The sequence below is a fragment of the Camelus bactrianus genome, chromosome 15, assembly GCF_048773025.1.
Source record: "Camelus bactrianus isolate YW-2024 breed Bactrian camel chromosome 15, ASM4877302v1, whole genome shotgun sequence".
NCBI lineage: Eukaryota > Metazoa > Chordata > Mammalia > Artiodactyla > Camelidae > Camelus > Camelus bactrianus.
This window is the reverse complement of record NC_133553.1, coordinates 43,883,730-43,906,421: the sequence shown is the minus strand read 5'-3', so window position 1 is coordinate 43,906,421 and position 22,692 is coordinate 43,883,730. Positions and strand designations below refer to the sequence as shown.

The window sequence follows — 22,692 nt, the reverse complement described above, 5'->3', positions numbered from 1 at the left end:
CTTTGTTCTCTTTAGAGCTCTAAAAGCCTGGGAGTGAGGAGGGGGCACCTAAAAGGGAGCTTTCTGGATTCTCGATAAGGCTGGTAGGTGAAGTGGGAAAGTTCTCAGGAGAGAAAAATTACCATCCTGAATGTTTCTGATTTCAAATTTCTAGTCTTCAGATACACTTCTGGACCATCCTCACCCACTACCTCCCCTATCCCCCCACCAGTGTGATGGGGGAGCTGGGCAGCCCGCCATGTTAGAAGGAGCTCATCAATCCAAAGAGCTGAGGCTGAGAAAAAATTCCCTGTAAGAGAAAGAAATTCCAGTAGTGAAATAAACTAAAGAAAACTAGAGTGACTTTAAGGAAAGGGAAGTAGTGAGGAAGGAAATAGCTCAGTGACAGAGCACATGCTTAGCACTCACGTGGTCCTGGGTTCAATCCCCAGTACCTCCATTAAAAAAAAAAAAAAAGAGGAAAAGGAAGAGAGAAATTGCAAGACCCAAACTGGAGGAATGTGGACCACGCCTACAGAGCCGCTGACTCTGCCCAGGCAGAGGAAGAAGAGCTGATGGCAGAAGGGGATCTTAGGTCGTCCAGACACCTGCAAGAGGGCTTCCCAGTCTGTTAGCAACCTCATTGTACCCCAGCTCCATCAAAGGCTTTCCTACCTGCCCTCGCTGGCTCACTAGTTCACTGGGCAGGGGCAGGGAGAGACGGGGAGAAGGGGTCAGATTGCCCTCTCCAGGAGGAGCATTTGGGGTGAGTGACCATGTAGAGAAGAATAAAGCCCAAGGCACTTACCTTCCACGGAGAGGTGGAGGTGATCGATTTCTTAGGGAGACTCAGCAGAGTGGAATCACCAAGGTGCAGGCTGAGTGCTGGGGAGGTGCTGGAGAGGTCCCAGCCCATCTTGGGACAAGGGGCTGACCTGGCACAGGAAGGACCTGGCTGACCTGGCTGATTTATCCTCGATGAATGGAGAAATGCCAAGTGTGGGCCCGAGCATCTCTCATCTGGATCCAGCTTACTCCTCACTCTGTGGCCCCTTCACACACCAGGGCCCCAGGGACATGCTTTGGTTATTCTGCTCTGGAGCAGCCATGGATGAAGCCCACGTGCACCTTACTCCCTGCTGACCTTGGGAGAAAAGGAACTGTATGTTGCACACAAAGCTGCTTATAACTGCTGTCCCCGGAAAGGTGGAGAGGTGGTGGGTGCCCTCCCTCCTCCTCAGGTTGCAGGCCTCTAGGAGAACCAGGTCTTTTCCACAGCGTTGCTGCCTGAGGGTGATACTTGTTTGAATCCATTTCTTATTCTTCGGTGTGATTGGAAGTGAACAAACGCAAATGTTTTTATAAGCTTTGAGCCGAGTGCACTGTTAACCGGCTGTAATTTAATTTATCAACCCCTCTTTAGTGGAGTCTGGCCCTACTGAATAAGAAATGCACACTTACAGCTCTTATGAAATGCTTATTTGTTTTCATCCATATTGGCTGTATCCATTTTTAAAATCAGGGCAGGGGAAGTATACATATATATTGACCCAGTGATTTGAGGTGGGCCCACATTTTTTAAATCATAGTTATTTTAACTTTAAAAATAAAGATTTTTTTTTTTACTATATCGCTTCTATAAAATTAAAACAAAAGATTTGCTGCAGTATTCCCGGCTTCGTGACAAGTCACCAGGAAAAAACGTTTGCATTGGTCATGTAACTGTGTCTGTGGGAATCTCAGTCTTTGGGAGCTAGGTCTACAGGAGCTTTTGGGAACCTAGGCTGTTTGTTCCATATGAAAATAGCTGGAAAATTAAGAAAAAGCAAATTCCTAATATTTGAAAGGGTTTTTTTCCCCCAAGTATTTTTAGAATTTCAAACGATGGTGTTTTTATCCTTTCCCTGGAAAATTTTTCCACTTCCAGACAGAAAGGGCTCTGTAGCAGCCTGTTCACCTCTAGTGGCTGCTTTTCCCCTTTTGTCATCTCTCTGCCCAGAGAGCTGGTGGGGAGGGGTGACCTTCCAGAAAGAGGGGGTGAGGAGGTGAGCTCCGTCTCATATGCCCCAAATAGAGACCCAGGCCCCTGGTTCCTGATGGACACTGAAGGGTTCCATCCCTCCCTGCATCTCCTGGACTTGAAGAGACTTCACTGAAAGGACCCTTTACAGTTGGGGAGGGTTGTGGGGAGGGTGAAAGCAGGGCTTCTCAGCCTCAGCACGTCAGCATTCTGGGGAGAGGGCTGTCAAGTGCATTGTAGGATGTTTAGTGTCATCCCTGGCCCCTACTCAGTGCACACCAGTAGCACCACCGCCTCTGAATTGTGACAACCAAAAACGTCTCCAGACATTGGTAAATGTTCCCCAGGGGTCGCATCCTCTCTGGTTGAGGTTGAGAACCACTGCAGGGGAGGGAAGCAAGAAGTGATGTTGAGGCCCTTAGAGACTAGCTATGGTGGGAACCTGTCGCCACCCCCTGCCGCCCTACAGCCGAGAGCAGAGGGAATGGGGTTACCAGAACCCAGGGGGAGCTGAATTAGGGGATTGCAGCCACCGCCAGAACCTTGGCAACTTGCAGGGAAGGGTGCAGGAAAAAAATACCCAACCTCTCTCTCTTCCTACCTTCCAAAATCTGTGTTCCCTTCCCATTAGATGAATCTGGCTAGAAGCCAGGTGGCAGGGAAACTTGGGTAATTCAGTCCATGGAGGTCAACCTTCTGGGGTACTGAGCAGGATAGAGAAGGACAAAGAATAGGTCTGAGGGGCAAACAGAAAATAATTAGTGTTTTCATCCATCCCTCTATTCATTCAACATTGATAGGTAGCTTAGCAAAAATGGTTCAGGGTCAGAGAAGCCTGGATTTGTAAGCTGGCCCTACCACTTACAGCCTGGGTGATCTTGAATGGGTTACTTCTCTAAACCTCAATAACCTTAAATGTTATTTAAGATGTCTCCTGTAGGCTGTGACCACTGCTCTGCTCCAGGCCGCTGTTATCACATTAAAATACAGACCTAGAGACACCAGGTTCTTGAATTTTCAAGAGCTGCTAGACATTTGGATTTTTACATGTGAAGTCTCCTGATTTTTAAAAAATGTGAGCTGTACCAAACTTGTGTGAAGCCCCAACAGTCCATTTGCACCCCTGCCAGATGTTTCTGTTGGGGCCCTTGGGGCCCTAGGACCCCTGAGCTGTGTGTATTTGGTTGGTTCTGCCTCCACGTGTACTGTCTTTTAAACAATGGTCTCTAGGGCTTAAAAAGTGAAAAGAAGAAAAGGAAGGAGGAGGAGGAAGAGGCGTCCAGCTGGGCCAGGTGAAGTGTGAGTTCCCCTCCAGATGTAGTAGCGTGGCCAGGTCGGGAGTGAAGGCGAGGACTGGCTGTCGTCCCGGGCGCGACGTAGAGCCGTGATTGCGTGGGCAGTGGTCGCAGTGCCTGCTGGGGCTGCCCGTGGGAGCACTGGCCGGCACTCTTGGTTCTTCTTTGATGAAATTTTCAAAACACTCAGATAAAGAACAGAGACTAATACCACAGATACACGTGGTCCCCCACCCAGACTTCCTGCCGGGCTTTTCAGAGCTGCTGTAGCACCACCTCCCTCCATTCCTTAGGACGCTGACCTTCCTCAGGGCCATTTGTCTCAGGTCAAGGTCACCCTGGAGCTCTGTTTACTGGTAAGGTCTGAGATGATGACCTTTGGTGATCAAGTCCTCTCACTGACTGTGATGCCTGGAGATCCCACCTCTCCGCCCTGGCTCTGAGGGCCCTGGAGAGCAGAGAGCGGGGCTCCTGGGGTGAGGGTCGGGAGAGACGGGGCCAGTAAGGATTCTGCAGCCCCTGCAAGAGTTGAATGGCCGAGTCAGCAGCCAAACCGCGCTTCGGTTCCACGTTTGTTTCCTCTGACTGGTTAAAATACAGGCACTTGCCCTGCTGGGAAGGGGAGAAGTCCATAGAGAAGACTGGACGTAATGAAGTTGTCTGAAAAGAGCCCAGTGAAACCTTAAAATACTTTCATTCACCCAAAAAAGGCACAGTAGTACTCACTCGGTCACACACCGCCTTTGCCTCCCAGGACTGCTCGAGGCTGTCTGCGCCTCCATCTTCACCTCCCGTCCTCATTCCTCCTCCCACCCCCACCGCCAGCCCCCTTTTCCAGCCGGCAGGTCTGCTCTCCCTGCTCTTCCTTTTCGTACAGCTGTGCTTGGCCTCTGATGCTCTGCCTGCCTAAGTTTCCCTCCATGAAGATCCCCCTCCTCCCACTCCTCACTTCTTTTTTCCTCTTCTGTCCTTTCATTACTACTAGTAATGGTATCATTTGTCCCCGTCATACACCATCTTGGACTGTTTCCTGACACTTCGTCTGTGTCAACTTGCCTCTGGCTCTCTGACTGAACTATTTGCTCTCTGAGAGAAGGGCCTGGGGTTTTCCTCCTGTTCCCCACAGTCCCCCACCCCCCAGCCCCCCCAGCTGGTGATCAGTTAATACCTGTGGGAAGATGAAAGCGTGAATTGATGGGTAAATGGGTGGGTGAACAGGGTTGGATGGCAGGGTTGAGGGATTTGCCACAAATGCTTGAAACAGGATTCTCCAGAGCTGGGGGCAGGGAGAATCCAACTCATCACCATTTATACTCAGCATTTCCTGGGCTGACTTGACCTCTATTGGGAAGGACTGGGAAGGAGGCTTGACCAATGGCCTTGTTACCCCCAAAAGGGGAAGGGAAAAGACCCTAGTTCTTGTCTTACCCGAAAGATAAGAATTCAGATGGGAGACAGAAGCATTGTAAAGCAAAGATTTAAAGGTTTTATTAGTAAAGGGAAAGTACACCTCCAAGAACGGGAAGCAGGCTGATCCGAGGGCAGGTAATAATGGTCTTTGTTTGCCCTTTCTCTTAAACCCTCACTTAGAGGTGATCTCTTGATTGATTGACAACTCTTGCCCCTGGAGTGCTTAATCATGCTCGTCCCTTTTTGCACACGTCCTTACCCATGATGCACACAGAAAACCCATTAAGGGGGAGCCTAAACGGCATGCTAATTATATTACAATGAGCACTGGGTCATGTCTGGTTAGGTCCTTGTCGCTTCCATGCAGTTATGGCTGTTGGGTTCTAACCGGTTTCTTTCTGGCACTCGTTTAGATGAAATAAAGCCCTTTTACGCTGAAGGCGAGCATACTGCCATCATCCAGACCATCCTCCCTCTCCTCCACCTTATCCGCCAGGTTCCTCCCACTCATCTAACTACCTAACAGCCTGAGTCTAGAAGGTATCTTCCCCCATCATACTTTAGAATTAGATGGTAAGTTTCTAATCCATGATCTGAATTGCTTTTCAAGTTTGGCAAAATGGGAAAAAAATTCTTGTTTACATTTTCATTTTAATCAGTACAGTTGAGAATAGCCTCAAAGCCTCTGACTTGCCTGTCTGTCTGCCTAGAAATGAATGATCACTTCTCTTAGTCGAGGGACACGGGCTGGGACTTTGAGTGCATTCAGCACACTAGCTGTGTGATGCCTGGGTCTTCAGCTCCCAGCCCAGGGTGGACCTCTTCGTGGAGGTGGGAAGAAGATGGGCAGGGGAGCATGAAGCAGTTTCTGAGCAGCAGGTGTGCCCCTTGCCAGGAGAGCCCCGACGTGGCTGGGGCAGAGGCAGTCCAGCCTCTTGTCTGCTCTCCCCTACCATCCAAGTGAGTTATCCATTCTCAGGGATGGAAAGCACAGGATTAACCAGTTCCAAAGGCTCACTTGTTGCACTTCCAACTAGTTTCCAAATGACTGAATGTTACAGGACATGTCAGCTACTTGTCTTGCTTTCCCACGGGACTTAGCACGGCCCTGGCCACACAGCCGACCGTCAGCACCTAGTTCCTGACTGTCTCGTGAAGGGCCCAGGCAGAGACCCAGCTCCTCCAGGAAGCCTTCTCGAGCCCCCTTTCTACCTTCTGACCCACCATTCGCCTCTGCAGAGACCTCCAGCACCCAAGCCCTGGGCTCCACAAGCAAGCCTGAGGGCTCTAAATGTGTCCCCAGGCCCCTCCAGTAGACCGCCTCTGCCCAGGTCAGGCTTCCTGGAACCAGCAACTGGAACCAATGTAGGCATATAGCAGATCTTTTTAAAATATAATAGTTTTACCAAGGTATACCATACACATACCATACCCATTTAAAGAGTACAATTTAGTGTTTTTTTAGCATATTCATAGAGTTGTACACCATCAACACAATCAATTTTAGGACACTTTCATGACTCCAACAAGAAATTCCACACCCTTTAGCAGTTACCCTTCATTCCTCTGTGTCAGTTTCCTGTGACTGCTGTAACAAGTTACCACAAACTTGGTGGCTTAAAGCAATAGCAACTTAGTGGGTGGAGGGCATAGCTCAGTGGTAGAGCACATGCTCAGTGTGCATGAGGTCCAGTGTTCAATCCCCAGCACCTCCATTAACATAAAAGGAAAATAAATTAAAATTTAAAAATAAATTAAACAACAACAGTTTATTGTCTCACAGTTCCAGAGGCCAGAAATCTGAAATCAAGATGTCAGCCAGGCCACATTCCCTCTGCAGACTCTAGGACAAATCCGGTCCTTGCCTCTTCAGGCTTCTGGAGGTTGTCAGCATTTCTTTATGCATCCCTCCAGTCTCTGCCCCTGTCTTCACATCACCTTCTCCTCCATGTGTCTTCCTTCCTACGTGTGTCTGGTGTCAGACCTCCCTCTGCCCCTCTCTTATGTAGGACATTTGCAACAGCATTCTGGGTCCACCCAGGTCACCCAAAATTATCTCCTCATCTCAGTATCATCAACTTAATCACACCTGCAAAGACTCTTTTTCCAAGTAAGATAACATTCACAGAGACCAAGGACTTGACATGGGTAACTTTGGAAGGCCATTCTTCAGCCTTCCACACTCTCCACAGCACCCCCTAGCCCAGATGGAATTCACGTAGATACAAAACATCAAATTAAAAGTGCACATATGTACAAATTTTTAGTATATTCATAAGGTTGTACAACCGTCACCACTGTCGGATCCCAGAACATTTTTATTAACCCAAAAAGAAACACTATATCAATCAGCAGTCATTCCACCTGCTCCCCATTCTCCAACCCCTGGCAACCACTAATCTACTTCTTGTCTCCATGATTTGTCTGTTTTGGACATTTAATATGAGTGGAATTATACAATATGTGATCTTCTGTGTCTGGCTTCTTTCACTTAGCATAATGTTTTCAAGGTTCATCTGCATTGTAGTGTGTATCAGTACTTCATGTCTTTTTATGACTGAATAATATTCCATTATATGGATGTACCACACTTTATTTATCCATCCACTGGTTCATGAACATTTTGGTTGTTTCCACATATTGGCTTTTATGGATAAGGCTCTTATATAAACATTTACCATACACATTTCTATGTGGATGTATGTTTTTTATCTCTTAGGTATATGTCTAAGAGTGGGAGAGACTTTAGGACTGGTTTCCACAGTAGCTGCACCATTTTACATTCCTATCAGCAGTGCATGAGAGTTCCCATTTCTTCACATCTTCATCAAAACTTAATATCTGTCTTTTTGATTAAAGTTATCCTAGTAGGTATGAAGTAGTTCCTCGTTGTGGTTTTGATTTGTATTTCCCTGATGGTTAATGATGCTAAGCGTCTCCTCATGGGCTTATCGGTCATTTGTATATCTTTTCTGGAGAAGTGTCTATTCAGACCCTTTGCTTATGTTTTAACTGAATTATTGGTTTTTTAGTATTGAGTTTTAAGAGTTTTTAATGCACTTTAGATACAAATCCCTTGTCAGATACACGATTTGCAAGCATGTTCTCCAATTCTGGGAGTTGTCTTTTTGCTTTCTTAAGGATGTCCTTTGAAGCACAAAAATCTTCAGTTTTGATGAAGTCTAACTTTTTTTGTTGTTGCTTCCTTTTTGGTGTCATGTTTAAGATGCCATTGCCTACTCCTATGTTTTTTTCTGAATTTTAGAGTTTTACCTCTCAAATTTCAATCTTTGATACATTTTTAAGTTAATTTATATATATATATATATATATATTTATTCATTTATTTGTTTGTTTGTTTGTTTGTTTGTTTGTTTGTTTGTTTATAGTGAGGTGTAGGGGTCCACTTTCATTCTCTTGCATGTGAGTATCTAGTTGTCTCAGCCCCATTGGTTGAAAAGACTATTCTTTCCCCCCAGTTGATTGTTTTGACACCCTTGTCAAAAATCTATTGACTGCAAGCGTGAGGGTTTATTTCTGGACACTTGGTTCTATTCCATTGATCTGTATTATGTCTATCCTTACGCCAGTTTTGAAATCAGGAAGTGTGAGTCCTCCAGTTTTGTTGTATTTTTCCAGATTGTTTTGGCTGTTCCGGACACACAGCAGATTCTTCTGACACATTTGTTGCTCTGTCACTTGCTTTCTTGTTTGCTTGATGGACTGGCAAGGCTGTGAGGGCCTAGCTGACCTGCATGGTTAGGTGAGAAATTCCTCTCCCTCCTCTTCAGCCTCCTGCTCACAAGGCATTTGGGCAGGAGAGGTCTGCGCTGCTCTGGCTGAGCCGTCTTTGTCCAGGGCAAGGCAGTAAAAGAGGGAACTTGGTGAGGTGACTCTGGCCCCTCAAGCAGGAAATCTAAATCTAAACAATCCTCCCATCCCTGCCTCCCTTCCCCTTCCCTGCTCACCTTACAGGGTTGGTGTTTGGGTGGTTATAATTCTACTAGATCCACTTCCAGCCAACACACCGGCTCTCCTCGTGTGCCTCTGTCATTCCTGTCACTCTCCGGCCACTTCCTAAGCACGATGCACTGTGAGATGGTGCAGGATTGGGGATACCTGTCCTGTCAGGTGGGGCAGGTGTAGCAGTCCAGCCTTCCTGGGGCATCTCTGGACACCTCCAAGTGTCCTTTATGGACCCAGCAGGAATGTTGCCTGAGCTGCAGGCACTGATTTTGCTGGTGGATGAGACTTTTTTCTTCCCCGGGGTGCTTTCAGTCCTTGCCTTAAAGAGACAAAAAGAAGGGTGGGGGAAAAGAGGGGTGAATCAGAGGGCAGATTTTTCTGAAAGATTTCAAGAGAAGTTGACCTTTGATACTGGTACCACAATACTGAGGACTTACAGCTTTGACCTTTTTCAAAATCTGGCAAGAAGCTGGGAGCTCTTTTTAATGAATAAAAGTGATAAAATCAAGTCTGACTTCTTCATCCCCATAGGGTACCAGGAGCGTTTCACCACGGCCTCCCTGCAGGGTAGGGGGTGGCCTATGACTGAGAGAAACTGAGCTCAGTGCCGCGAGTGCTAACTGTGTGAACTTGGACCTGTTACCCACCCTCTGTGAGCACAGCATCCTCATTTGTTAAATAAAGTTACCTCCCTCCTGGTGGCAGAGGGAGGACAATAAGGGTTCAAATAGAAGGAAACTGTTCATTATTATCAACTGATCGAATGCTTTCTTTGTGGCAGTCTTTATGTTAGTGTTTAAACTAAATCAGGCGGGGTAAAGGAAAAGATTTCATGATCTGCAGAGCCACAAACTGGAATGTTTTGAGCATCTGCTGTGTATTTAATCCTATGCCAGTCTTCATGTGTATTTTTGATTCTTTGAGGTTTGAAAGATGCTAATTAATGGTACCTCTTCCCCATACAGATTCTAAACCAGTTGAGAACTACACAGAGGAGTCAATAGAGATAAAAGTAGAGATTGTATTATAGGTGAAGGCTGGATCAACAAACACATGGCTCAGACCTCCAGCTAAAGTGCACATTCATACCTCCCTGCAACTTTTTGTTTCCCAGTTCGAAGCCTGGTTCCAGGCTGCAGAGCCTAAGGGGCAGGTGTCCTGTGGACTGATTTGGGGCCCTGAGGATGGTAACTTTGGTCCTTTGGCTGCCTCCATGAGTCTAGGCTCTGCTTCATGGGCTTTAAGTAGCACTGGTCCTGATGGAGGGTCACCAACTCTGCTTATCTCATCATAAAGACCTGTGTCTCTAGAATGTTGGTGCTAATTCTCCAAATCTGTGCTCTGCGTGCACCATGAAACTTGTTGTCAATTCCAGTTTCTCTGTAGACACTTAAAGCTCTGTGACTATATGCAGGTGAGTTAACCTATCTTGAGCCCTGGATCCTTACCTGTGAAGTAGGGGTGGTAATTCCCAACCCAAAGGATGTTGAGGGACTGGAGAGAAAGTATTTGGTTAGGGACTGGCACATAATAGGTCCACTAAGCCTGGTTCAATGCACTGGGGAACTCAGCTTCCATTCCAGACTCTGAGGCTTTTCTCTGTGTGCTGAGCAAGTCTCTTTGGGGGCCAGATGGTCAGGGACAGGTCTGTGGGCTAGAGTTAGAGATGCAGATTTGGGAAAGACAAAGTCCCAACAGCAGTGGGTCACTGAAAGGCACTGCATGGAACTGCAGCGATTTATTGTCTGTGTAGTGGGATTTCAACCCCATGTTTCAGGCTTCCTCCAGGTTGGAGGTGGGAGGGACGGGGTGGTTAGCGGAAATGTCAGTGCCTCCCTTCAAACCCATACTTAGGACTGTCTAAGGCAAAATGGTGAAGTCAGCAATGGTTTCCCCAAGGCACCCACCTCCTCTTTCTGCACCCCTTCCTACTCTTTCAGCAGCCTTCCCCTAGCTGGCTAGGAAGATGGGTCTCTGAAAAGCGAATTTACTCTAATACAGAGGGCAGCAAGATATGAGCTAATTCCAGCCTCCCTCCTGTCATTGTACAGCCTGTGAACTACAGACGGTTTTTACATTTTTAAACAACTGGGAAAAAAAATCAAAAGAAAAAGAATATTTTTTGACATGTAAAAATTACATGAAATTCACATTTTACTGGAACATTAAATAAAACTTTTATTGGAACCCAGCCACAACCATTTGTTTACATATCGTCTATGGCTGCTTTCAGCAGAGTTGAGTCGTTGTGACAGTCTCCCAAAGTCTAAAATATTTACCTTCTGGCCCTTTAAGGAAAAGTTTGTTGCAGGGAAAGGGGGTGGGAATGGATAAACTGGGAGTTCGAGATTTGCAGATACTAACTACTATATATAAAACAGATAAACAACAAGTTTCTTCTGTATAGCACAGGGAACTATATTCAATATCTTGTAGTAACCTATAATGGAAAAGAATTTGGAAAGGAATATATGTATGTATATGTATGACTGAAACACCAGGAATTCACACACATTGTAAACTGACTATATATCAATTTTTTAAAAAAGTGTGTTGGTGCCCTGCTCTACGATGTTAAGAGATTTAACGTGTTATGTACGGGATTTGCTTTCAGAGGATGGGGCAAAACAATGGAATTCAGGTGTTGCTGGCGGGTCTGCAGGGGAGACACTGGGTGGGAAGCTTTCCTGCTATCCTTCCAGGTAGAAGGGCTGAGGGGAGATAAACGTCTAGTCCTGCAGGTGGGGCTGCTTCTGTCCACACTGGGATAGGGGGTCAGGCCTATGCATTACTCTAGCTGTGGAGACAGCAGGATTCAGAAGTGGATTCACAACCCTTAGTGAGCCTTTCCCACCAGCTTCCCTGCCTGGCTGGTGGCAGTGACTTTACCTGAGGCCTTTCACATTCCCAGAGCTCTGCCCAGCCTCCTGGTTGACCCTGAGCAGCACACTCATTGGTCGCGTCTCTCTTGTTTCCGCAGAATTTGCCTTCTGCCAGGTGGATGCCTCCATTGCTCTGGATCTGGCCCTGGCTGTGCTGTGTGACCTGCTCCAGCAGTGGGACCAGCTGGGCCCTGGACTCCCAGTCCTGCTGGGATGGCTGCTGGGAGAGGGTGATGACCTCATGGTCTGTGTGGAGAGTGCGCATCAGGTAATGCCGGGGTCTCAGGGCAGTGGAGGCGGGTGGGAGTGTCCTAAACCCACTGTATGCCACACTTAGAGGCTTACGTGGGCTGAATGTGCCTGCTTCTGGATGCTCAGATACCGAGCAGTAACCGATTTGGAAGGCCTCCAAGTGACTCCGGCAGCCTGCTGGGGGCGCTGGGGGGCACCTGGGCGGTTCTCATGGTCGGCTTTGGGGGTTCCAGTGGTAAGCCTTCTGAGCAGTCAGGGGAGAGGACTTTGAAAGAGGCCTCTTGGAAATTGAGAGTTAATTATGGAGAAGGCTCATTAGTCAGCATTGGAGTAACCAGGGCTCCCACAGTGAAGTCTGAAAGTGAAATACCCCCAGAGCATCAGGGTCCTTCCAGGGTCTTTGCTGCTTGAAGAAAACTGTGTGCCTCCTCCAGATGGGGGAGCAGTTGACAGATAGGGAAACTGAGGACCAAGATAAGCAGCAAAAGCATCTTGAGAACTGAAATTCCCATCCACCAGTATCTGACTCAGCTGGCTCCCCAGCAGGCCAGGAACTCAAAAAGCAGCCTGTTTATAGGAAATTTGGAGACAAGATAAAGTATCTGTGATAAAATGACCTTGAAAATCCCCAGCACTATAGAAATTTGGTTTCATACTCAGAGACAAGTGTCTCGTGTTTGACGGCTCTTTAGTCTTTGTTCTGCTGCTCAGATTTGCCTTCCTCCCTCCTCTCCGATTTCTAGATGCACCTTCAGGTCTAGGGCCCACTGTTGTGTTGAGGTCCCCTTTTCAGCACCAGGCCCCCAAAATATCTTGGCTGAGAACCACAAACACATCTTTATCAAAGGTCATGTTAAGTCTGGGGGGAAAGAAATTCCTCTCCGGCGGAGAAGTACAACGAGTGAAAATAGAAGGTGACCTTCAAGGCTACGAGTGGTGTGTGTACACGGGGGCTGATGGGTGAGAGTGGGCCCTCTGTCAGGCAAGGGAGGGGACACACTGCTCCTGCATCTGGCCCAACTCTGCTCTGGACTGGGGCTGGTCAGTACCCCCTGTGAGGTTGGCTTTTGGCTTTTTCATTTGATTCAGGTGGAAGAAGACTACTTGTTTGAAAAAACAGAAGTCAACTTTTGGGCTGAGACCCTGATCTTCGTGAAATACCTCTACAAGCACCTCTCCCACCTCCTCTCCAAGTCCAGCTGGTGTCCCCTCAGCCCCGAGAGGCTCCGTCATCTTCAGAGGACAGCGGCAGAGCAGTGCCACCTCCTTTCCCAGCTCTTCAGAGAGCTTCCACCAGCTGCTGAGTTTTTGAAGACGGCGGAGTTCACAAGGCTGTGCATCCAGGAGGAAAGGACTTCGGCCTGCCTGAGGCTGCTGGCCCTTCTGGAAGGAAAGCAAGGGGACTCTCCTGCAGCAGCGAATCAGTTAACTCTTCCAGAAACAGAAACAGCTTGTTGAAGAAAGATTTGTGGGGTTGGGGGCGGGGTGGATTACTCCCCTACTAAATCTGCAGAAAACATGTTGACCATAAATTCAAATATCTTCCCCCTTTCGTGCCTCCCCCACTCTGGGAGTCTAGTCTTCTGTCCTACAGAGGAATTTTTCTTCAGTGCAGTCATTCAGGGCAGCCTCATTTATTGCAGCTACTGTAGGAAGTGAGGCTACCACGTTGAGTATTTACTCTGTTCCCAGGTGCAGGCCACCTGCAGGCCTGAATTAGCCTTTTTCATCCCTCAGGACCTCCAGTGTCCAACCATAGCCAGCCTGCATTTTCTCTGAATTGACTACACAGAATTGGGTTTTAACACATGATTTCCCCCCTCCCCTTTTTTGGCTGGAAGTAGGAGCTGGATTAGTTGGCAAAGAGCCCACTGGGTCAGAATTCCAAATTTTATTCCATTTTAGCTAAGGCAGAAATATGTTTCAAATGTTGGATCCTGGGAGAATGATCAACTTCATACAAATAATTGTTTTTAAAGTCCTTCAGTGACCTACATGCCATCCTAATTATTAAGAGAGCCATTAAGAGCTCCTGCCTGCCCCCCCCCCCCGAAAGTTTTTGTGCTGTTGTTAAGAAACCAGATTTTGCCACGCAGTGAAACCATAGGCTCTAAACTGTTAGAAGGAATCTGGGGAGAGGAGAGTCAGAATAAATGACTTGTTTGATGCCTACACTGTTTACTGTTGTTTTCTTGGTGGCAGTAACAAGCAGATTTTCATTTAATATGCTAGAGAACATTTATCCATTTCATTGATTTAATCTAGAAACTTTAAAGGGTTCTCTGCTTTTCTACATCCAGCCCTCACCCTCTACCCCATGTAGCCAGCAGGTGTCGCTCTTGCTTACATTTTGCTGCTGGTCCTGTTTTTTCATTGGCTTACCATCTTTAATTTATAATTTCATTGTGAGTGTTACCCCAAGTCAGTCATCTTGAAATTCATAGCTTGGATAGTTCATAGCCTCATCCATGTTCATTTTCATCCTAGTTATCTGAAGAAGCCATTTCAGTAATAGTTTATAAATTTGGTCCAGCTTTCAGGGTCTGTGATAATTTTTAAATACTTCTCAGGTGAGCAATCAGAATTTTATTGATGTTTGAGGGTCTGCAGGAGTATTTTAGAGGAGAGAGAGTTCGCTATGATCATTTCCAACTGCAGAAAGGCTTATATTTCAAATAGAATTTGTTTTTCTTTGGAAGAAAACTACCCAATACTAAAAACAGAGACTACTGGTGGTCTAGAGAAAAGAGCTGTGTAGGAAGAGTCAGGGAAAGAAGTTAATTTAGTGTCCAACGTTTTGTCGGAAAGAGAACAGGAAATTCCCTGGGTGGTTTTGCACTATTCAGCTCAAACTGTGTTTTTTGTGATCCTGAATTAATTACCTGGTTAGGCATCTCTGTAGCCCACACTTGATGGAAAGTAGCCAACCTAACATTTCTTTTTGTTCTGAGAAGACCTGGCTGGTGAGAAGTCAGGGAATTGTTGGCATAACGTGGTGATAACCATGGTAGAATAATTATGAAACTGGCCCCAGCAAAGCCCAGCTCATTGGAAAAGGCCAGCATTCCTTTTTCTCTCTCCATTTAAAATGAAATAAAAGCAGTTACATAATAATAAAAATATTTTCTACCAGCAGGTACTCTGTACCAAAGCATGTACCATAGCATGTTTACATGTTAGCCTCCAAAGTCCTCCTACCAAGCCTGCAAAGTGGGTGTTCTCATAGCTGTTGACTGGGAATTACCCCAGATTTGGAGTTTGGCTGGCTGTAGCCAGCCTGGGAGGACAGAAGAGACAGATGTTTCCACTGGTTTTGTATCTGAAATCTTGTTACTGGACTCCAATAGCAGTGGCGAGGGAAATGGCTCTTTCACACTTTCCTAATGTATTCCCAGGAGAAACTTAGAACACCCCACTGTCAGGGCCACCCTCAAACTCTTGTGTTTGGGTTCATTTCAACAAAGAACAAAACAGAGGCAGGGTTCTTGGGTATTCTAGGCTACAAGGGTCAGCCCCAGTTGCCCAGCCTTGTCTAGGGGCCAGTGTAGGCTGGGTGGTAAGAATGAAGCAGTCACCTCTTGTGAGGTCACTGCCCTTGGCTCCCAGCTCCAGGGTCCAAGATTTGGTGCCCCTTCAGCTCTGCATTCATGGTTCTGTGGACCTCCACCCATCTAGCCATACCCCAGAGGCCTGGCTTTCTCCATTTTTATGCTTACTTGTTTTAATAAATAAGGTGGATTATAGTTGTTTGTCTTTTCGACACCTTAACAAATAACTCATCTGAGCCTTGACAAAGGTGAGAGATAAGTAAAGCAAGAATTATCTTAGTTTTTACAAGGAAACCCAGGTGCCAAAGTGATTGTGATTTGCCTAAAATGACATGGCTTATAAGGGACAGGGCATGAACTCCAGCCCTGTTTCTAATCCTAAAGTCCCTGCAGCCCTTCCCGACTCTAGCTCTCTGGGTGGGTGTGTGGAGAGTACAGCAGTGGATTCTGCAATGCAAGCTGAACTGTAAGGAGTCGGTTTCCTGAGTGACAGGCCTGGTTCATTCCCATTCCCAGGTTAACTGAGAGCGGGAATGAGCGCCGCCGAATGGAAGTGAGCACAAAGAAACACGGCCAGCAATAAGATCAACTGGGGAAGGGGGTGTAGATCATGGTTGCTGCTTTCGCCGTCAGGTACTAGACCTTCCAACTTAGGCCCGATTACAGACTAGGCTGTCAGGTGTGCAGAATCATGGGCCCGGCTCCAGCTTTTTGGCAGTATATGTGTAGACGCGGGGTGAGAAGTATCCTGGACCAGACTCCAGATCTGCCTGGGTGGGGCTGACAGCGGCTTTAGCCTCACTGGGCGCTAGCAGGGTGAGGTGTCTGCCCCATACCCGGAGGGCGCCCGCTGGCAAAGAACATTTCCCAAAACGGGCTTTGGGGTGTGGGACTGGCGAGAGAAGAAAACCGGGGCGAGCCCACCAGGCGCATCCTCGGTGCCCAGCCCTACCTGGCTGCTGTTCGGCCTCAGCCGGAGCCCGCAGCCCACAACGAGGCGAGGCTTGCCGCCCGCAACAACCGGGGAAGGAAGGGGCTAGGAGGGCGCGCCAGGCTAAGGCTGCGGAGGGCGGGGAGCCTTGGCTGGCAGCTGTACCACAACCCCCGGGAAGGCTGGGTAGGGCCGGACCGACCAGCAGACGGACAAGGCGGCAGGAAGCGGCCTCCATGCCTGCGCGGCTCTCCCAGCCTTTCCTCCAATCCACCCAGCCGGCTCCCCCGCCCGGGACGCCCCGCGCCACTCCGCGCCTTTGGCCCTGGCTCAAGGTCTTGTGATGTGATTAGCAAAGCCAGCGCCTTGTCCTCAGACACTCAGCCCTGCCCGGCAGGCCTCGGCGCTCAAGCCCTGTTTACTGCAGCCTGGGCGGGAAGAGGGGCGGAGAAACGGGCCCAGGCTCCTCCGGGCGAGACTGCCGGGGCAGTCGCCCTCGTGGCCGCTCCCGCCCCCACCCCCACCGCGTCTCCACGTGCAGTCGGGTTAGGGACACCACCCATCAGACTCAGGCCCAGAACCCCCGTACCCCACGGCCGGGGCACCTTTGCAAACCAGCCGGGCCGAGCGGACGGTTGCAATATTCTTGCATTTTGCAATTCCCGCGCCCAGTATAAAACCGAGAGTGGGAGATAAAAGCTCCACAATTTCGCCTAGCAGGATCGGGCGGGGAAAGACACGTCCAGGACTGCAAAACCCGGCCACGCTAAATGTGCTGGGGATTTCCAATAGAGCAGCCCCTGAGGTGGGGAGCGGTATCTTCCCGCCGCCACCCAGCAGCACCTATCTGGGCCGAGTCCTCCACGCCGCCCCGGACGCCCAGGCGGCCGGCCCCGCCCCGAGGCCTCTCCGCCCCCTCCCCCCGAGGAAAAAAATTGGCGGCGGCCAATGGGAGGCTAGAAAGGCGCCTGACGTCCGCGAGTCGGCGGGCGGCGTTGCCTGGAGACCCCAGCGGGGTCAGCGTTCTGTCCCCTCCCCCGGCACGCCCGCCCAGCCACTGCCGCGCTTCGGGGCTTATATAGGGCGCGCGCTCGTTGGCCGCTGAGTTCCAGCAGTCCGCGAGCTGCCGTCGGCTCCGCGTGGGGGGGCGGGCCGGGCACCCCGGGGCGCGGAGGAGCGCTCTAGCTTCTCTCTTTTCCCCCCACTCCGCACTCCCGGGCACCCTCAAACCAGTCCACGCTGCTGTCCCCTCTCCCTCTTTTCTCGCCCCCTAGCGAACTTTCGGTCCCTCTCCCGCCCCTCGCCCGTTATTCGTCGTGGCTCGAGCCCGGCCGCGCCGCCCCAAGGGCTCCTCCGGACCTCCCAGCCTGCAGCTCTGACCATTACAGGATCCAGAAACATGTCGACCACACTTCTGTCCGCCTTCTACGATATCGACTTCTTGTGCAAGGTACGCGGGGAACCAGGGAGGGAGGAGAGTGGGCAAGCAGGAAGCCCAAGTTTTCAGATTTGGCCTTAGGTCCTCGACTTTGGCGGGTTCCTCTCCCCATCTTGACTTTTTGGGCAGGGAAAAACCCCAGAGTTAGCAGTGTGTGCTCGTGCCTTGTGGGCGGGGAGAAGGAGAAGGGAGCAGGAGGGAGTCGCTGTAGCTGTTTAGTTTCTCCGCAGCCGACCACAGCCACGCTGCCCGGGGCTTCCCGGACTGGGCTTGCGCCGCCCAGGCCGGCGGCCCTCGGCTGAAGATCACATGTCGCAACCCAGCGCGGCCCAGAGAGGCGTAGGGTGGGAGAGTCGGGCTCCTCCCAGCGAGAACTTGATTCTTGAGCGCGTGTTAAGGGTGGAGGTTGGGGACTGAGTGGAAATCTGAAAAAAGGAAGAAAGAATCGGAGAGCTGGAAGTTGTTACTCTGCAACTCGCCCGAACTCTTCCCTCCCTTTTCCATTTTTCATCCCTTCCCCGCTCCCCCCCTTTTGGCAGACGGAGAAATCACTGGCCAACCTCAATCTGAACAACATGCTGGACAAGAAGGCTGTGGGGACGCCCGTGGCCGCTGCCCCCAGCTCGGGCTTCACGCCGGGCTTCCTCCGACGGCACTCGGCCAGCAACCTGCACGCGCTCGCCCACCCCGCGCCTAGCCCCGGCAGCTGCTCGCCCAAGTTCCCGGGTGCGGCTAACGGCAGCAGCTGCGGCAGCGCGGCGACTGGCGGCCCGACCTCCTACGGCACCCTTAAGGAGCCGTCGGGGGGCGGTGGCACGTCCCTACTGAACAAGGAAAACAAATTCCGGGACCGCTCGTTCAGCGAGAACGGCGAGCGCAGCCAGCACCTCCTGCACCTGCAGCAGCAGAAGGGGGGCGGCGGCTCCCAGATCAACTCAACGCGCTACAAAACTGAGCTGTGCCGGCCCTTTGAGGAGAGCGGCACGTGCAAGTACGGCGAGAAATGCCAGTTCGCGCACGGCTTCCACGAGCTGCGCAGTCTGACGCGGCACCCAAAGTACAAGACCGAGCTGTGCCGCACCTTCCACACCATCGGCTTCTGTCCCTACGGGCCGCGCTGCCACTTCATCCACAACGCCGATGAGCGGCGGCCTGCACCGTCTGGGGGCGCCTCCGGGGACCTGCGTGCCTTCAGCGCCCGCGACGCGCTGCACCTGGGCTTCCCGCGGGAGCCGAGGCCCAAGCTGCATCACAGCCTTAGCTTCTCGGGCTTCCCTTCGGGCCACCACCAGCCTCCCGGGGGCCTGGAGTCGCCCCTGCTGCTCGACAGCCCCACGTCTCGCACGCCGCCGCCGCCCTCCTGCTCCTCGGCCTCCTCCTGTTCCTCGTCCGCTTCGTCCTGCTCGTCGGCCTCGGCGGCCTCCACGCCCTCGGGCGCCCCGACGTGCTGTGCCTCTGCGGCGGCAGCGGCTGCAGCCGCCTTACTCTACGGCACTGGGGGCGCCGAGGACCTGCTCGCGCCCGGCGCGCCCTGCGCCACCTGCTCGTCGGCCTCGTGCGCCAATAATGCCTTCGCCTTCGGCCCGGAGCTGAGCAGCCTCATCACGCCGCTTGCCATCCAGACCCACAACTTCGCTGCAGTGGCCGCCGCCGCCTACTATCGCAGCCAGCAGCAGCAACAGCAGCAGCAGCAGCAGCAGCAGCAGCAGCAGCAGCAGGGCCTGGTGCCCCCTGCGCAGCCCCCGGCGCCGCCCAGCACGCCCCTCCCTGTCAGCGCCACCGCGCCGCCCTCGCCGCCCTTCAGCTTCCAGCTGCCGCGCCGCTTGTCCGAGTCGCCGGTGTTCGATGCACCTCCCAGTCCCCCGGACTCGCTGTCGGACCGCGACAGCTACTTGAGCGGCTCCCTGAGCTCGGGCAGCCTCAGCGGCTCCGAGTCCCCCAGCCTTGACCCCGGCCGCCGCCTGCCCATCTTCAGCCGCCTTTCCATCTCCGACGACTGAGGCAAGAGGGCGCCAGTGAGGAGGAGAAAAGGAAAGCCGTTCAGGGGGTGTTGGAGGGCTCCCCCGCCGTTCTCGCCCCTACTAGGGGCAAAGGGGCACGGGACTGTGAGGGGTGACAGGCCACGAGCAGACTGCAGGCCGTACCGAGCACTTGGACTCGAACTTGTGTGCTGGGAGGGGCCCCCACCCCTCCCCTTTCGGTTTCCTCTTGTTTTTTTTTTATTATAATTTTTATTATTATTACGAAGTTTCATTCATGTTGAGCAAAAAAAAAAGCAGCCAGCGAACTTTTTGCGTTGATGAACAAAATATTCACAACAGGGCAGTTGTGATGCGAATAGAACAAAAACCAAACACTTAAAACTTTTTAGTCTCCGATGAGTTTGAGACTTTAGGAAAAATCAACCCAGCACCAGCAGCTACCAACCACCATTCCATATCTTCACTTGAAAAGCATTAGTTACAGTCCAGATGTGGGGACTCTTATCGTGAGAGAAGTTCCTAATTGTTTGCCTCAGACCAGTGTAAACAAACCAGCCAGCCACCACATTGCTAAACCTATAAGCTTTTAGAACCCAGTATTGTGCCGAGAATATGCCTTAATAGTAGCCCTCAGCTCTATAGGTGTTTTGTTTTTTAGCAAAGTTACATATGGTTTAGGAAAAAAAACTTGCATTCCAAAGTTTCATACTGGTTACTGGTTTCATTGTCACCACATAGTGGATGTTTAATTTAGAACCATTTTGTCTGCTCTTTCTGGAAGCCTTGGGCAGAGATTAGTTTGTAATTGTTGGGGAATAACTGCTGAATTTTTAGCTGTTTTGAGTTGATTCGCACCACTGCACCACAACTCAATATGAAAAAACTATTTAACTTATTTATTATCTTGTGAAAAGTATACATTGAAAATTTTGTTCATACTGTATTTATCAAGTATGATGAAAAGCAATAGATATATATTCTTTTATTATGTTAAATTATGATTGCCATTATTAATCGGCAAAATGGAGTGTATGTTCTTTTCACAGTAATATATGCCTTTTGTAACTTCACTTCGTTATTTTATTGTAAATGAGTAAAAAAAATCTTAATTTAAGAGATTGTATGTAATATTTATTTCATTAATTTCTTTCCTTGTTTACGTAAATTTTGAAAGATTGCATGATTTCTTTACAGAAATCTATCTTGATGCTGTGGAAGTAGTTTGAGGAATATCTTACGAGTTTTAGAATGTATAATGGTTGTAGCCCATCCAACTTTAAAGAAAAAAAGTGACCACATACTTTGTGATCAGGCTTAAATGTGGCATAATTTTCTCATTCCAACTTTATAAATTAGCAAAAAAGTTTTTTGCTTGCTTATTCCACCAATTCTACTGTGACATAACTGCGTATAAAGACATGTAGCAATAATTGGGGGGGAGGGGGGTTAGTCTTACAGTGCCTTTGGAAGGGCCAGAACTTGCCTTAAATCTTCCTCAACCAAATAAGTATTTTCATCTATTAGTGCTTGAGAGAATTTGAATGTAGGATGGGTTCAACTGCACAAAAGGAAAAGATTTTTACCACTTTTTTTTATATAGATATAAAGTGAAGAGGCCACCTCTTAGTGCTAAAATGGTATGTAGTACATGAATATGCCTTGTTTAATTACAAAAAATTCCAAAACTTGTACTATTTTTTTTTTCCTTGTAGAAAAGCAGGAATGCTTTCCTGGACAGCGGATGAATGAGCAGTAGTTGTAGTTTGTACGTAGGTACAGTTGGAGCACTATGTTATGTATGTACTCTGGACTACTTTGACAGAAGTAGGTATTTGAATGTAACAAGATAAGTCATCTTGAGTTGTAATATATTTTGGGGAATCAGTTCACTACAAATTGTGACTGTAAACATTGTACTGTAAATGTTTTGTAGTTTTCCCCCAATAAAATTTTTGGGAAAGATATTAATGTGGTAAGATAGCTTTCTTTTTTTAAAAAACAGGAATATCTAGCTTTCTAGCTTCCTACCACTTTGCAGGCGTTGGGGTCTTGAGGGGTTGGGTTGGGGGCTAGGATTTAGAGCTGGCAGAGCCAGGGTTCAGAAGAACCTGCCCCCCCCCCCGTATGTTTTGTAGCATGTTCTTCTAGCTGAAAGAAAGTAATTTGGACTGTCAAGGGCATTAGTTAGCTCTTTCCCTTGGTAATAAGATGCATCCCAGTTGGCTGACTGGCTGGTGGCAGGGCCTGGCTGGGAGGCCTGAAGGGGTGTGGCCCGTCTGAGTCACCAAGTGGATCACGTGTCTCCAGTGGCAGCTGAAGAACTGATTTTTTTTTCTCTCCCGCTGGGACGGCCCGGGAACAGAGCTGCCTGGGGGAGGAGGGCCTTGCCAGCCCGTGGCTGAACTAGGGGTGGGCGGGCCGGAGAACCAGGATTTTGCCTGGACTTTGGAAAGCCTAGGTTGTGTCCTGGTCCACAGAGGAGGGAAAGAAAAGGAAGATTAAACAGGTTAAACTTACATCTGGGTAGTGTTTGTTTACGCTGACAGCTTCCTCTGGGAGTGAGCACACACGTTATTTATGCAAAAGGATTAAGTGTCTGTGCTTGAGAAAGCAAATTCAACCCAGGTCTCTGGAAAAAGGAAGAAAAACACCAATCTGCTGATTCTCACACAGTCGAACAAAGCCTTAGTACGGGTCTTAACTACCAATCACTTGAAAACTTAAAAATCTGGTTCATAAATGAATTCCTGTTTTTCATTCGCCATTCCCTCCCCCACCACCACACACACAGACACGCACACCGAGCTCACTTTTTCCAAAGTAGGTAAGAGATTTAGCCAAAGTTTGTTTCCTTATCTACAACAGCTGGGCTCTCTCACCCAGGCTCGCATCCTCTCTCAGCCCTGTGGGAGCCAGGGTCTCCTGGGTCTCCCAGCTTAGCCGGGCTGGGTGGGGGCCGTTGGTGGAGCCCGCCAGGCCTCGGGCAGCT

The 22,692-nt window shown here is 49.4% G+C and overlaps 2 protein-coding genes across 4 annotated transcripts in view; both read left to right on the top strand.

The window, feature by feature from the left end:
- The window catches only part of THADA (THADA armadillo repeat containing), a 286,797-nt gene extending 272,821 nt beyond the window's left edge, over positions 1 to 13,976 (top strand). For all 3 annotated transcript variants that reach the window (XM_074378785.1, XM_074378786.1, XM_010967713.3), the window contains 2 exons: positions 11,651 to 11,820; positions 12,894 to 13,976. In XM_074378785.1, the coding sequence (XP_074234886.1) occupies positions 11,651 to 11,820; positions 12,894 to 13,262 (539 nt within the window). In that variant the 3' untranslated portion in view covers positions 13,263 to 13,976. The remainder of the gene's footprint in view (positions 1 to 11,650; positions 11,821 to 12,893) is intronic.
- A 3,393-nt stretch (positions 13,977 to 17,369) lies between these two features.
- On the top strand, positions 17,370 to 21,667 carry ZFP36L2 (ZFP36 ring finger protein like 2). The gene is made up of 2 exons (XM_010967712.3): positions 17,370 to 17,733; positions 18,261 to 21,667. Exons 1-2 carry the CDS (start codon positions 17,683 to 17,685, stop codon positions 19,719 to 19,721), a joined length of 1,512 nt encoding a protein of 503 aa, XP_010966014.2. The 5' UTR covers positions 17,370 to 17,682; the 3' UTR covers positions 19,722 to 21,667.
- The last annotated feature ends 1,025 nt before the right edge of the window (positions 21,668 to 22,692 follow it).